Source organism: Mus pahari, chromosome 14 (genome assembly GCF_900095145.1).
Source record: "Mus pahari chromosome 14, PAHARI_EIJ_v1.1, whole genome shotgun sequence".
Classification (NCBI taxonomy): domain Eukaryota; kingdom Metazoa; phylum Chordata; class Mammalia; order Rodentia; family Muridae; genus Mus; species Mus pahari.
In genome coordinates, this window is record NC_034603.1 from 73711975 (window position 1) to 73726853 (window position 14879).

Below are 14879 nucleotides of genomic sequence, written 5' to 3' on the forward strand. Positions count from 1 at the left end.
TCTGTGTGGTCCAGCACTTCCTGAGGCCAGACAGGCGGTATGTTGGAAGGTGCTGCCACCCAGACCACCTGCTCACCATGCTTGTCTGAGTGGAAGCAGTCAAGGTTGCAGGCGCCCAGGAGGATGTTGGCCTGCCGCTGCAAGGATTTGCCAAAAGGATGGTTGCCCTCAGAGATGACATAGTAAAAGACACAGCCTGCAGAAAAGATGTCCACCGTGTAGGTCTGAAAGAAACACAGAGTCGGAGGTCTCAGACAGCTGTCACTTCACTTCAGCCCCTACTGATGAATGGCTAATGAATGTGAATTGTCCAAAACACAAGAGGACACCCTGAAGTATTGCCCTAGTGTTCTGATTGATGTCAAGGTCATTGGCTTATGGGCTGACAACCCTGCTCTGCCAGGTGCCCCAAGTTAGTCACTGATCAGGGTACAACTTCCATCACACTCATCCTTGGCAGGGACCAGTATTTTTTTTCCTTCCTTTTTTTTTTATTTTTTATTTTTTATTTATTATTATTATTTTCTTTATTCAGTAATCTATTCTTGCCTGAAACATTTTTCTTGAATCTACACAGTTGTTTTATTTTGTTTTTCAAGACAGGGTTTCTCTGTGTAGCCCTGGGAATACTAGAACTCACTGTGTAGATCAGGCTGGCCGTGAACTCAGAGATCCACCTGCCTCTTCTCTGGAATCTAAACAAGCCTCTAGACTTTTAACTTCTAGCTTACAGAAAATACAGAGAGCTGTGAAGCGATGCCATGAGGAAACGAGCAAGCAGCTTAGAGCGAGGATTAAAGGGCATCTCAAGAGTAAGCATCAGAGAACAGAACAGGGAGGGAGGCTTCGGGGATGCGGAGATGCAGTCCAGTTCAGCACTCGACGGAGTCCTGGAAGACAAAACTAGCTGGGAAAGGCTTGGGGGTTTCTGGGGGAATGTGAACATGGACTGAGTGTTAGGAAATAGGACAGGGAGAGATGCTGGTGGCTCAGGTGTGGCAGGGAGGTGGTAGGGGAGGGTCTGTCCTTAGGAAACAAGGCTGCAGCATTTAGTGGTGAGGGGCCAAGATATCTGCTCCTTTATAAGCACATGGTGTAGCCAGAGGTAAACAGAGGAAGACAGACAAATGTATTACGTATTAACCGTGGTTTGGATTAGAAGTACATAGTCTTAATATTCTTCCAATTTTCTGTACATCTAGCAATTGTTAAAACAAGTCTGGGGAAATGAAAATTGGAGGTCTGCTCATTGTAGACAAGGCCTGACTCTCCAGGTTCCCAAAGGAAAAGAGGGTACAAGTGATGGAAGGGTTGGGAGAGACACTGTTCACACCTGTGTGTCCTAGAACATGAAGCGTTTGAAGGGATGTCATTCTGTAAGCACATACGCCTAGCACCCTAATCTTGAAATATAACGGGCTGGTGCTGTGGCTGTCTTTAAAATATTGCTATTTACTCACAGGGTTGTCCTTACAGTCCTCACTCAGCATCTCTGGGGCAATCCACCCTTCCGTGCCAGGCACCCCTGAATGGCGGCTGAAGCTGTGCCTGCCCACCGCCAGCTTCTTGCAGAGGCCAAAGTCAGAGATCATCGCCTTGATCCTGCCGTGCGCGTTGGGCATGGAGAGGAGAATGTTGTGGGGCTTCAGGTCTCTGTGAACTAGGAGAGAACCCCAAATTCATCCATGCTTACCATGAGTGACCCCAGCTTCCTACATGGGCTGTGGATCTTTGTCAGCTTCCTAAATACCCGCCGTCATCTTCAAAATGTTCAGTGTCCAATCACCTAAGGTTTTTTCTCAAGTTCCTACACAATCTGTCAGGAGACCACTGACACACCCCTTCTCCTATGAAGGTCAGGAAGCCGCCCTACCTTTTAGCCTGGCAAAGAGGATACTCTTACCAATGTTGAGAGAATGCAGATGTGCCAGGCCTGAGGTGGTCTGATGAAGCAAGGTGATGGGCTCTAGGCCAAGATGGGCGAAGTCCTTCTGCTCCACATACTGTAAGAGACACATTGGCAAGGTCACAGCTCATAACCTTCAGAACTGTATATTTGTGACTGGTGTTCAAGTGGATGTGTGTATGTATGTGTGTGTGCATATACATATACAATTTTAAGAAGAGTAAATAAGGCTGGAGAGATGGCTCAGCGGTTAAGAGCACTGACTACTCTTTCTTCTGAAGGTCCTGAGTTCAAATCCCAGCAACCACGTGGTGGCTCACAACCATCCATAATGAGATTGGACACCTTCTTCTGGTCTCTAAAGACAGCTACAGTATACTTACATATAAAAATAAATAAGTCTTAAAAATAAAAAAAATGGTAAGTATATACTTTCTGAACAAATGTTAATGGGAAAAGAGGCTAGTGGCTGTGGCAAAGCTGTCACTGAACCTGGGTACAAGAAAGCCAGCTAGACCCACCTCTTGTAGGGTAGCTGCGCACAACTCAATGGCAATGTACTGGAACTGCCGGTCCTTCTCTGTGCAAAAGTAGCGGATCACATTTGGGTGCTCATCTGATTCTCGAAGCAGCTGGACCTCACGGTCGGCAAAGCTAAAACACTCAGGGAGGATCCTCTTCACAGCCACATCTCGGTTGTCAAACATACCTCTGTAGGACAACAAGTAGTAACTGAGTCTGATTTAGTGCACATTGGGCTGTAGACATGAGATCAGCTCTGTAAGATGCCAGTGTTCCTTATTCCAGTGTCAGCCTCCTCAGCTCCAAGACCCAGAGGCCTTGGCCAACCACCAGCACAGTTGTTGCCCTGACGAGTACTAAGTCAACCTGGCACAAGCTAGAGTCACTCAGAAGATGGACTCTGAACTGAAAAAGCAGCACCCTAAGGTTTGCCTATAGGCAATTCTGTAGTATGCTTTCTGAATTGGTGGGTGCCCAGCACACTGGGAAGGGTACCACCCCTGGGCAGGTGCTCTTGGAGTAGATAAGAGACAGGCTGAGCAAGCCAAGAGGAGCAACAGTAAGCAGGCTTCTCTTTCAGTTCCTGCCTTGGGTTCACACCCTGACTGGGAGGTAAAGTGTAAGTAAAGCAAGCCCCTTCCTCCCCAAGTTGCTTTTGGTCATGGTATTGTCACAGCAACAGAAACTCTAAGACAGTGTGGGAACTCACTGGAGGCAAGGCTCACCTGCCTTGATCATCATCACCTTGACCCTGCCAGGCCTCCGGAACCTGACAAGATTCACACAGCTGGGGGACTGGGCCATGCCACTCACTTGTATACAATTGTGCCCTCAGCTCCATGACCCAGGACATCCTTGGGGCAGAATGAAATTTTCCCAACAATCACCATTCTGGTTTCTTCATCTGGGACAAAACAGGAAAAAGAAGAGATCATTTTAAATGGACATCACCTAAAGAACTGAAAAGGCCTCCAGACTTCTGAGGGAGACATGGAGGTTGAGAGGCTCTACACCCCCGATTCCTGGCGGGCAAGAGTTAGGCCCTCGGCTCGGGACCATTGCCTCCTCATCAACATTCTGCCCTGTTCCTACGTTCTATTTCTGCCTTTACATCATCGTTACATTATCTCAGAAGTCTTAAACTTTTCCAAAGAGAAGAATTCTGTGTGGAACCTCATATTTAGTTAATAGTGAGCAACAACAACAACAACAGCAACAACGATGACTACCTCAAAGATCCATATCTAAAACATCCCAGTGTGATCTGACAGTAAAATAAAGAGTTTGCTTAGAACAGGAAGCGCTGGGGTTCCTTCACAATCTAGGTGGCAATCCTCCCAGTATGTGGCCTGACAAAGTCTAAGCCCGCTCCCCAAGAGGAAAATAGGCCATTGCTTCACTTCTGAACCTGGCCAGTGGCTGGCCTCAAGAACTCACTTAAGTCAGATGGGAAACTTCCCTCTGGTCAATAGCAGTTCACAGCCTTTTACCCAGAGACCAGTAGGTAGGAGGAAGCCAGGGGAGAAAGAACACAGTGAGCCCTCAGGGATCTGGAAGAGCATGGCTGCTCTGTGTTCCAGGTATTGCTCCCAGATACAGTGGGGAACTATTTACCCTCATCACCCTGCTCCAGAGAGGGACTGGTGCCGGGCCTGGAGGCAGAGCTGCTGGAGTGGAGGGAGTGGTTGGAGGCCCTGGGGGATGGGCTGGGGCTGCTGGTGCCCGAGCTCTCTGAGAAGGGGCCAGATGAATCCAGGAACTCAGGGTCCTGGGTAAGGTCTCCGTGTGGGTGGAAGGGCAGCTGCTGCTGCTGCAGGAGCTGAATCTTCTCTAGCTCCTTCTGGAACTGTTGGTGCTGGAGCTGACGCTGCTGATGCATGCTCTGTGAAGAGAAACCCACATCCAGGATAGCTCCAAGTAGAAACAAGTCAGAGGGAGAGGTGTTCCCTGTGGCCAAAGAGTCAGGCTGGCCTTATTTGAATGCTAAGGCACAAGGTCAGAGAGAAGCCACAACAAGACAGAATTGATTCAGTAATCTTACACGTCTGTAGGGCCCACAGTCTAACCCTGGAGGGGGCTGGTGAGAGAGACTGAGTGGTCACCAGGAAGAGCTGTCCCTGAATAGAGGTTAGAACAGGGGGCCCCAAAGTCTAGAAGGCATGCTGGAAGCAGTGTGGGTGGGGCTGAACCTGGTGCCTGGCTAAGGCCCTGCTCCTAAGGGTCTAGTTCCATCTTCTTGCTTCTCAGACCCTCTTCTCAATACTCTGAAAGCTCCACTTCATCACCAGGAGAAGCATCAGTGGTCTGTAAACATTCTTGTCTAGGCATGGAAGGTACACTAAAAGGGAGGTTTCTAGCTCTTTTTGAATCTGGGGTCAAAGTTCCAGGAAGGCACTTAGTAGCCCAGGAAGGCACATTGCCTCCCCAAGTCTAGTTTCTTTTTCTGTGGACAGAGAATAAATAACAATGACCTCACAGGACTGTGTGAAGTTAGAAAGATTAGGTAATGACACTTTGCCCACAGAAAGCAAAGCATACAAAATCTGTCTTCCTTACCCGATGGAGATGTGAGCTGCCTACGTGCTGGTATTCTGAGGAGCCAATTCCACAGGCTTGCTGAGGGAACTTCTGTCTTACCTACTCAAATATATCATCATCATTTTGACTTATTTGTAACTAGGAAGTGAAAGGAATCACTGTATCAGTCTTTACACGTTAGCAGATCTCACTCCTAGGTAGTGTGAGAGAGCACATTTTCATCTGATATCTATCCTTCCTTTAAAAAACCCTAAGCCTAACTAATTCAATTAACTATTGTAAATGACCTTAGGGAGAGTTATATATCAGCTAGTTTACCCTTTCTTTAAAAACACTAAGGTTTAGTTACAAATTGTCCTTTTGGAAGCTGGAGAGATAGCTCAGTGGGTAAGAGCACTGACTTTCCAGAGGTTTTGAGTTCAATTCCCAGCAACCATATGGTGGCTCACAACCATCTGTAATGGGATCCACTTCTGGCACTGTCTGAAGACACTGACAGTGTACTCACATATATAAAATAAATCTTAGCCGGGCGGTGGTGGCGCACGCCTTTAATCCCAGCACTTGGGAGGCAGAGGCAGGTGGATTTCTGAGTTTGATGTCAGCCTGGTCTACAAAGTGAGTTCCAGGACTACACAGAGAAACCCTGTCTTGAAAAACCAAAAAATAATAATAATAATAATAATAATAATAATAATAATAAAATAAAATAAATCTTTAAAAAAAAACAAAACAATACTGTCCTTTTATGAGAAGCTAGTATCGCAAATGATGTTTTTGAAGATAAGCAAATACTTCTTTTTTTCCCTCACAATATAGCCCTGGCTGGTTTTAAACTTGCTATGTAGACCAGGGTAGCCTTAAGTTCTAAGTGCTACAGTGTGTTTAATACCACATCTGGCTCAAATATTGACTTTTAAATATGAAACATGTTACCTGCTTTTGTGTGGCCCCTACCCAGTGACTGACAGAGGGGTACCAGAACTTGGAGGATACTAAGAAAGAGCAAAGCCTTACCAGGGGGTAAGTGATGATGAACGCCACCCATCCAACCAGCAGGAAGGTGCTCAAGATAATACTAGCCATGTCCTTGAGCATGGAGTCCACGGGGGCCTCAGGCTTGGCAGGGGCACGGAAGAGCTTCTCTTCCACATCCTGAGATACGGTGGTCGGTGTGTGGTCTGAAGTCTGGCCAACTATGTTGATAACCTTGTATGGAAGAGATTTTTCTAAATGTCTAGCCAGATACAGATGAAGTTAGCACTCGAGAGAAACCATGTCTATTTAAAATGTAGGTCTAAAATGAAAGAATTTTTTCTAGTTCATCAAATTCTTTTTAAGCAATTGCAGTGAGAGACCATACAATTCTACAGCGATGCTGCCATTGTTCAGAGATTTTTAGAACAATATATTTGGAAATACCTTTAGACCCTGACATTCTTTAAAAATTTTCAATGATAAATTTCAATGATAAATCTACAACTCTTTTGATAGATTTTCTAGTTAAGGAAAACTGTAAAATCACCTAAGTCATATACTGAAAAAAGTCTAGTAAAAGTTAGTCATCAATTTGATACCTTTTTACACAGAAAAATAAAGCTAGCCAGGCATGCAGAAGGTCCTGGGTTTAATACCCACACTATAAACAAACAAATCAAACCAGAAAAACAAAGCAGGGCTGTACAAGTATGAAGATCTGAATTCAAACCCCGAGAAGCCTCATTAAAAAGTCAGACGTAGTAGATGTGTATGTGCACCTGTAAGCCAATCAGTGGGGTGAGGTGGAGACAGGAAGGTCACTAGAGCTTGCTGATCATCAGGTCAGCTCAGAGTCAGAGAGACCCTGCCTCAAAGGGAAGAAGGTGGCGAGCAAGAGTAGAATACCCAACATCTTCTAGCCTCCTTACATTTATGCACACCCCCATACTGTACCACATACACATGCTCACCAACAAAAACAAGATGTTTGTTTATATGTATATATGTGCAGGCATATACCTAGCATACCTAACAAAGCAATAAAGCCACTCTCTTAGGTTGTTTTTCCAAAGTTAGAGAAAAGTATCAGATGCCTTTATTAAATGCTTATGAAAAATAAACAAAAAGTAAATGATTATAGAAGCTCCAAATTAAATCAGATAAGCATGTAACTTCCTTTCAAGTTCCTCAGAATCTCAGAGGTTTCCTGGAACAGTTCAGAAAAATGCACTGATCTGTACACAAACAGCTAGTGTTCTCTGTTTGTCCAACAAAGCTAACACACAGCTTCCTGGCCCTGTACACTGTGTTTTCCTTCTTTTATTTTAATTTTTTAAAAAAGATGTAGTTATTTATTTTATGTATGTAAGTGCACTGTAGCTGTCTTCAGACACACCAGAAGAGGGCATTGGATCCCATTACAGATGGTTGTGAGCCACCATGTGGGTGCTAGCAGTTGATCTCAGGACCCCTAGAAGGACAATCCATGCTCTTGATCATTGAGCCATCTCTCCAGCCCCACACACAGGTTTTCCACATGCTTGCATTACCAGTCTCTCCTCAAGACATCAGCTTTTGATGCCCTTCTCTCCCCTTCTAGTTGCTGAGTCCATCCAGGGCTATATGTCTTGTGTTCATGTCTCCCTTATAGTGCAGTGCATGGGGAGTATGGCTTGTTTGTTTTATAGCATGTGGCTGAGAAATCTGTGCTGAGTATGTGACAGGAAGAATATTTATTTAGATATTAACTGTTCTGTTCAGGAGTGTTTAAAAAGACAGTTGTGGGGCTGGAGAGATGGTTAAATTCAGTGGTTAAATTCAGGTACTGCTGTTGCAGAGGATCTGAGTTTGGTTCCCAGGACCACCCGTAACTCCAGTGTCTAGCCTCTTTGCCCCTTTGTTTATACCAGCAAGATGGCTCAGTGGCTGAAGACACTGCCAGCAAGTCTGACAATCTGAGTTTGATCTCTGGGTGAAGGGAAAAACCAATTTCTGCAAGTTGTCCTGACTTTCACCATGACATATGTATACACACACACACACACACACACACACACACACACACACACACACAATCAATGTAAAAAAAAAAATTCAAAGACCCCTTTGCTCAAGCTCAGCTGGTTAAATATAAATTTTGACCATCACTATCTCTGGATATAAGATTAATTGTATTCTCTAGTATGCAATAATAAATATTCAGGACTTAATAAGATCTTCGAGCAATACAGTTCAGGATCTCTGTTTTAGAAACCAGTCTATTCCCCAACTCAGCTAATACCATTGATGATGATGAGCAGAGACATCGTACCCTGGACTTAAAAGACTGTAATATTCCTCTGCTTTTAAATAAAACCTAAAGCCAGCTGTAGTGGCACATGACTTTAATACCAGAACTTAGGAGACAAGGGGTAGGTAGATTTGTGAGTTCCAGGCCAGTCTGGTCTACATAGTGAGTTCCAGAAGTACTACATAATGAGACCTTGTCTTGAAAAACAAACAAAAAACAAACAAAATAAATAAATAAGTAAACAGAACGTCTCTCAAGTGATTTGTTAGACCCCACATGATCCACAATAGTCGCTCTCGTTCTTCAAAGCCTCCCCAGTTCAGTCCATTCTCCATTACCCCTCCCTACTCAGGGGCACTGCAGGAGTTCAGGCCTGAATTACTGGCTTACCAAGGCCTTCAGAAACCTCCAAGTCCCCTTTGCTGGCCATGCAGGCCAGGAAAAAATTCCCTGACACTCTGCTATCTGACCAGGAAAGCAACAGGACACACCGGAAGATGGAGGAAGACAGCTGAGTCTGAGGGCTCTGAGGATTCCTGACTGACGCTCCCAGCTTCTGCCTAGAGGCCCTTTCCACTCGGGTAGGCCCTGACCCAGCTCCCTAACCCTGTTAGGAGAAGCTGGAGTCACTGATTCTCTTCCCACTCACTTCCTCAAAGCTCCTTTTTTCCGAATCAGCAGGAATCACATTTTCTCGATGTTTGGGCAGGTTGTTAGGAAATCTCTCCAGCATCTTGGTGGATGCAGACAGAGGAGTTTCATGGTGTCCTACAAGAGGAAATAAACCTTTAATGAGAACAGTTTCCAGGGAGTGGTAGCTCTCAACACAAAATTTTACAGCTCTCTACCCTCTGAAGGAGTCTTTCCTACAATGCAAACTCATAGCTACACAACTAGAAAAAGGTAAATTCAGCTACTAGAGAATTAATGTGCAAACAGAATCTTTTTTGTTTGGTTGGTTGGTTTTTCAAGACAGGGTTTCTCTGTGTAACAGCCCTGTGCATTCAAGACCAGCCTGGTTCACATAGGGAGTTCCAGGACAGCCAGAGCTACATAGTGCAATCCTGTCTCCAAACAAACAAATACCTCAAAAACACTCCCTGTCCCCCAATAGAAATTTTAGGGCTGGGGAGACAGTTCAGTCAGTAAAGTCTCTTGTGAAAGCATGAGGACCCATGTTCAATCCCCAGAACCCATATGAGAACAGCTGGTCAAGTGTGTGTAATTCAATGGGGAGATGCAAACAGGTTGGTCTCTGGAACTTGACTTACAGCTAGCCTATACTAATCAGTGAACTCTAGACCATGAGAGACTTTTTCAAAAAGCAACAGAGTAATGACAACTGAGGTTGTCCTCCAGGCTCCACACAAATGCACACATACACCTGCACACACAATTGACAGCAGAATGCAGTCTTCTGCTTTTTAAAAGTAGTTTACTCTTATTATTAATTACATGCCAGTGTGTGGGTATGTGCAGTGCTCAAGCATAGGTGATAGATTCCCCCTGGAGCTGGAATTACAGGTGGCTGTGAGTCACTTAACATGGATGCTGGGAACCAAACTTGAGTCCTGTGCAAAAGCAGTTTGTGCTCTTCTTAACCATTGGGCCACTTCTCTGGCCCAATATTCTGCTTTTTTTGCAAATAAAATAACTTGTGTGAGTGCACGTATTCAACTCAGGAAGCAGTGTGAGGCTTCAAAGTTCAACAAGTTCTTTCACTGCTTCTTCTAGTAGCATCAGTCTAGTAAGGCTACCGAGGTCCCTTCTGTACATTTCCGGTGTTCAGGCAGAGTTCTAGTCCTTCTCTGAGCTACACTTGAGCTTCCATCTAAGGAGTGGTGAGTAGCTGAGAGAATGAGAGAAGTAGGTGCTGGCTGAGCAGGAAGAGTGGTGCCCACTCACTTGCTGCTGTCCTGTACATACTAGTTCATGACCACCTGACATTCAGCACACTTCCATTCCATTGTCTATGTGTGCAATAAAAGAAACAAAGTAACTACAATAAGGAACTGGAGTTTCATTCCACCTGGCTGAAAAGCCCCATGGTTTCCCTCCTTTCTGTTGTCACTGGATGAGCTCTTAGCTTGATCCAGGCCTTTTCCCCTGTGCTGTTCTTTTCTTCTTTGTGGCTGTGTAGAGATCACAGGTTAGCCTGAGTTATCTTCCTCAGCTGCTTCTCTATCTTACTATTATTTAAAGAGACAGAGTCTCTCACTGAAACTGGAGCTGAATGTTTCAACTGGATTGGCTGGCCAGTGAATCCCGGACCCTCCCGTTTCTGCCTCCCTACACTTGGCTTTTCAGTTTGTTTTTTGTGACAGGGTTTCTCTGTGTAGCCTGGCTGTCCTCACCTCAGATCTGCCTGCCTCTGGCTCCCAGTGCTGGGATTAAAGGTGTGCATCATGCCTGGCTTACCTGGCTTTTGACATGGTTCATACCTTCTCACAGTAAGCACTTCACCCAGTGACTCATTCATTTCCTCAGTGCTCACTCCATGATCTATCTCTCCAGTACTACCAGAGACCTATTAGAGACTGTGTGCCATGTGTAGCAAGATAAAGCCCGACAGGAACTAGCCAGAGCTTGCACTTCTTCATCTGGAAAGTCCCTCTTTAATCCCTCATCTGACCTCAATCTTCCAGGCATTTGTCACTTACGGTGTGACATGGTTCTTTCAGGGAAACCTACTTTTGTTCTGAACCATCACAAATTTTCTCATGCATACCATGGCCTGCTGAGGCATGCTTTGCTCTACAAAGGGTCATGCTTTTCTCACATGTGGCTGCCTATGTCAGAATTCTGCGTCAGACTTGGTATCTGAATGTAAGCAACCATGGGTGGTAATGACAACCAACAAAAATGATCAACAGTCAGGAGAAATGAAGCTGTCTTTCCACAGGCCACTCTGCATTGCAGTGTCCTGTCTACCTCATTCCCTGATGTCCTACTGTGAGAGTCCTACATGTCTGTAAGGCCTACCAATAGACTGCTGGAGATGTCACTGAGTTTCCTTATAAACAGGCTCCCACTGAAGAAGGATGTTCAATAATATCCCACTGTACACTGCAAGCCAATCCCAAGCTTCTTAAACATCTTTATATAAATAGTACGCAATCTTTGTGAATTATCGGTCTTTAAGCAAACAGATCCAGACTCTGAAGCAAAAGGCACAGGGCTAGCTTATTGTATTGGGTCGCCAATGGCAGTTCATGCCTATTTGACAAAGCACTAGGGGACGTTGAACACCAGGTCAGGGTCACTGCTGGGGGCAAAAAACAGAACAGACCCCACCTTCTGATTTAATTAGATCCACTTTTTTTCTTTTCTTTTCTTTTCTTTTCTTTAAGATTTATTTATTTATTATATGTAAGTACACTGTAGCTGTCTTCAGACACTCCAGAAGAGGGCATCAGATCCCATTACAGATGGTTGTGAGCCATCATATGGTTGCTGGGATTTGAACTCAGGACCTTCGGAAGAACAGTCGGTGCTCTTACCCACTGAGCCAACTCACCAGCCCCCATTTTATTTTCAAGATGAATGTGAAGGTAGACTATCTTGCAGTCTTCCACAAGAACCAAAGGGCCTATATCTTGACATTAACAGGTATAAACAGTGGTCCTGGTCTATGAGAAGATTGTTCTGTATTCCCACTGCCTTATTTTAAGCTGAGAAGTTACAGAGTTCCTCAAAGGGGACCTCAGAACTGGGAGATCCTTACTTAGCTACCTCTTAGAAGTTTGTTAGGCTTCCTAGTTGTCTTACTCCGACAATTTAAAGGGGTTTTAAGGGGATCTCATTTCTCAGTTCTGCCACAGAGACCCCTCTGGTACATTTTCAGTACTTTCATACACATTTCCTTTGTGCTACTTCTTACCCACTGCCAGGCAGTTTACGGACCCTTCACTGGTCCATAAAACCGAGTAGCCTTGCAATTCTAATGAGCTTTGCTCAATTAGCTCCCCCTTTCCATCAGCATGGATCCATTCATGCACACTTTCTCAAACTACTTCTGACAAGAAGAGTTCTTGTATTATTTTATTTGCCTATATTTTACACACACACACATACACACACACAGAGCGAGAGAGAGCGAGCGAGAGAGAGCGAGAGCGAGAGAGAGCGAGAGAGAGAGAGCGAGAGCGAGAGCGAGAGAGCGAGAGAGAGAGAGAGAGAGAGAGCTATGAAGAAGTAAAAGGCACAAAGAACAGGATCTTTCAGAGGGCCTGCCAATAGACTGATCAGAGCTCCAACACAACCAGTTCCCCTGCAGAGCTCTCCTAGGTACTCATACACTGGTCTAGACCCAGTGCCTGGCAGGACCTGCTGCCTTCTGTGCCCACACTCTCTTCACTACCCACATCTACTCTAGTCTGCTGGGACTCACCCCACCTCTCATGTTTAGGCTAGGTCATCAGAATTGGTGTGTATTGTTGGTATGGGGCACAGGAAGGAAAGATCTGAGTTAAGAAAATTCCATTCTGCTCTAGTTGCTTGGGATACTTGCCAGGGACACAATCACCCTCACTTCTGCCTTTGTTTGCAATACTCACTGCTTTGGGGTGTCATCTCAACCTCTTATCTTTGTAACCAGACCTTTAATTCACCCCCAGGGTCATGGATAGTGATGGCAACAACAATGGGAAGAAGAAAAAAGATAAGGGCAGGGTGCATCCCCGAGTCAAAGCATGCTTGGCACGCCTAAGGCCCTGGTCTCTGTCCCAGCAAAGAGAAAGTATTATGGGAGGGAGGGGAGAGGCCAAGCACTTGGAAAACACGGACTGAATGAATTGGGGGTCGCCTGAGTAACATAGTGACATTCTGTCGCCAACAATATGAAACAAACCAAAAAATGAGACTGAGAAAAAGAAACTCCCCAAGAGCCTTTCTGTGATGGCCCAGGAATAGCGCAGACTCTTCATGGCTGTTGATTCTAGTTTCTCCACAGATTGCTAAGCATTTTGCCTTTATTTCCACAACTGTCCATCATCATAGGTCTTAAACTTGTCCTGTCCAGCCTCTTATCCACACTGATTCCTATTCCAAATGACAAGTCTCAGTATTCTTAGTTATAGAGTGGAAATAACAAGTGTACCCACCTCACACGGTCACCGTGAGGAACAGGGAGCAGACATTGCCTGAAATTCACACCAAGTGTTTCAATCTTGGAGAGAAACTGGTTTTTTGAGACCTGATTAAGCAACCTGGAACTCTGTAACTCCTTAGAAATAAAAATATTCCCAGGCCTAAACCATCTTGACATGGACAGAGTACACAAAGCATTCACAATAAAGAGCAGCAGTAAACCAGCAGGGCAGGCTTTTGCCCACCAGGGGGCAGTATGTTGCCACCCAGCAAGAAGCAGCTCTTACCTATGAGAAGCCAGTAATTCCTCAAGTAGTTCAGCTTGCTCTTCCCTTTGAGTCCAGGGTCAAACTTGAGGTCTGTGCTGGGAGTGATCACACACTCTCCTTTGTCTCCAATGGTGACACCATCTGTCTGGGGGCCTTCCAGCAAAGGAAGAGTGCTGCCTCGAGGCTGTGGAGATGGGGGGCAGTGAGTTGCAGGGCTGGTAGGAGCAGTTTCCCTAGGTCCTAAAGGTGTCCCTAAAGGGACAGTTGTGGCTCACACAGCTCAACCATCATCAACCATCAAAGCATGACACAAAGATCCCAGGGCCAGGCAAGGGGAGCTTTACTGACATCTTTTCAGATTGTTTGCTTAAGACAGAACTCAAGCAGCCCAGGCTGTTCTTGAACTCTAGACTCTCGGGTTTGCATCTCACAAGTGCTAGGATTACAGGCATCAACTATTATGTCTGGTCCTGCCATGTCAGGTTTGCATGTTTGGGTACCGAGAACCAGGAAGAACATGCATGATAGAACTCCAAGAAGCTTCTATTAGAAATTCTATGAAACCATGTAAAAATCTATATGGTCACAGATGACACAACTGACAGTGTGGAATCAACTGCTGAATTGTTAGACACTGATGAGTTGTAGGCCTCACTGCTACAGCAGCCAACCAACTCACCAGGCAGACCGTATACAACCAGCCAGTCCAGGCATGAGTACATCAGGAGTGTAATGTCCCAGTCACTCAGTGAGAGTGCTCAAAGTAGGCTGGAGAAGCCTGAGGAGGCATGGAGCACTCGCAAAAGGACTGAGCAGGGGAAAGGAAGTAAGAGACCAGCAACTGAAGCTCGGAAGAAAGAATAGGGAAGTTTGGGTGACCGTGGAAAGCATGTGCTTGTCTGGACCGTGCAACCCTGAAGACTAGCAGAGTGGCACGTAGGCACGGTGGGACTAGCTTGAAGAAAGCCTGACAGTTAGCTCTGAACACAAAGACATGGGGATTGAGTGTTTCCTGGCTTCAGGAAGCTGCAGCGTAGGATGTAGATTTGTAGAAGCTGCTCATGATTCATTCAGATCTGCGTTTCCCCTTCTTAACCAGACGTTTACAGAAAACTCAATGTCACTTTTTGCTAAAAAAGGAACAAAAGCAGTCAAGAAACTACATCTTTGGGTCCCACACTTGACTCACCACGACAGCAACCCCCTCATGCACCATTGAGGGAGAGGCATAGAGGCTGGTGGAATACTTCCCAACATACAGAGTAGGCCTGAGGGGAAAAAAAAAAAA

The 14879-nt window shown here is 45.4% G+C and overlaps 1 protein-coding gene across 1 annotated transcript in view; it reads right to left on the reverse strand.

Moving 5' to 3' along the window:
- Ern1 (endoplasmic reticulum to nucleus signaling 1) overlaps positions 1-14879 on the reverse strand; it is a 95494-nt gene that overhangs the window by 10798 nt on the left and 69817 nt on the right. Inside the window, exons 9-18 of the mRNA XM_021211839.2 lie at positions 14781-14859; positions 13610-13775; positions 8884-9002; positions 5984-6175; positions 4043-4310; positions 3242-3332; positions 2428-2617; positions 1904-2003; positions 1461-1660; positions 77-224 (exon numbers count right to left, since the gene is read on the reverse strand). Of these exons, the coding sequence (XP_021067498.1) occupies positions 77-224; positions 1461-1660; positions 1904-2003; positions 2428-2617; positions 3242-3332; positions 4043-4310; positions 5984-6175; positions 8884-9002; positions 13610-13775; positions 14781-14859 (1553 nt within the window). The remainder of the gene's footprint in view (positions 1-76; positions 225-1460; positions 1661-1903; positions 2004-2427; positions 2618-3241; positions 3333-4042; positions 4311-5983; positions 6176-8883; positions 9003-13609; positions 13776-14780; positions 14860-14879) is intronic.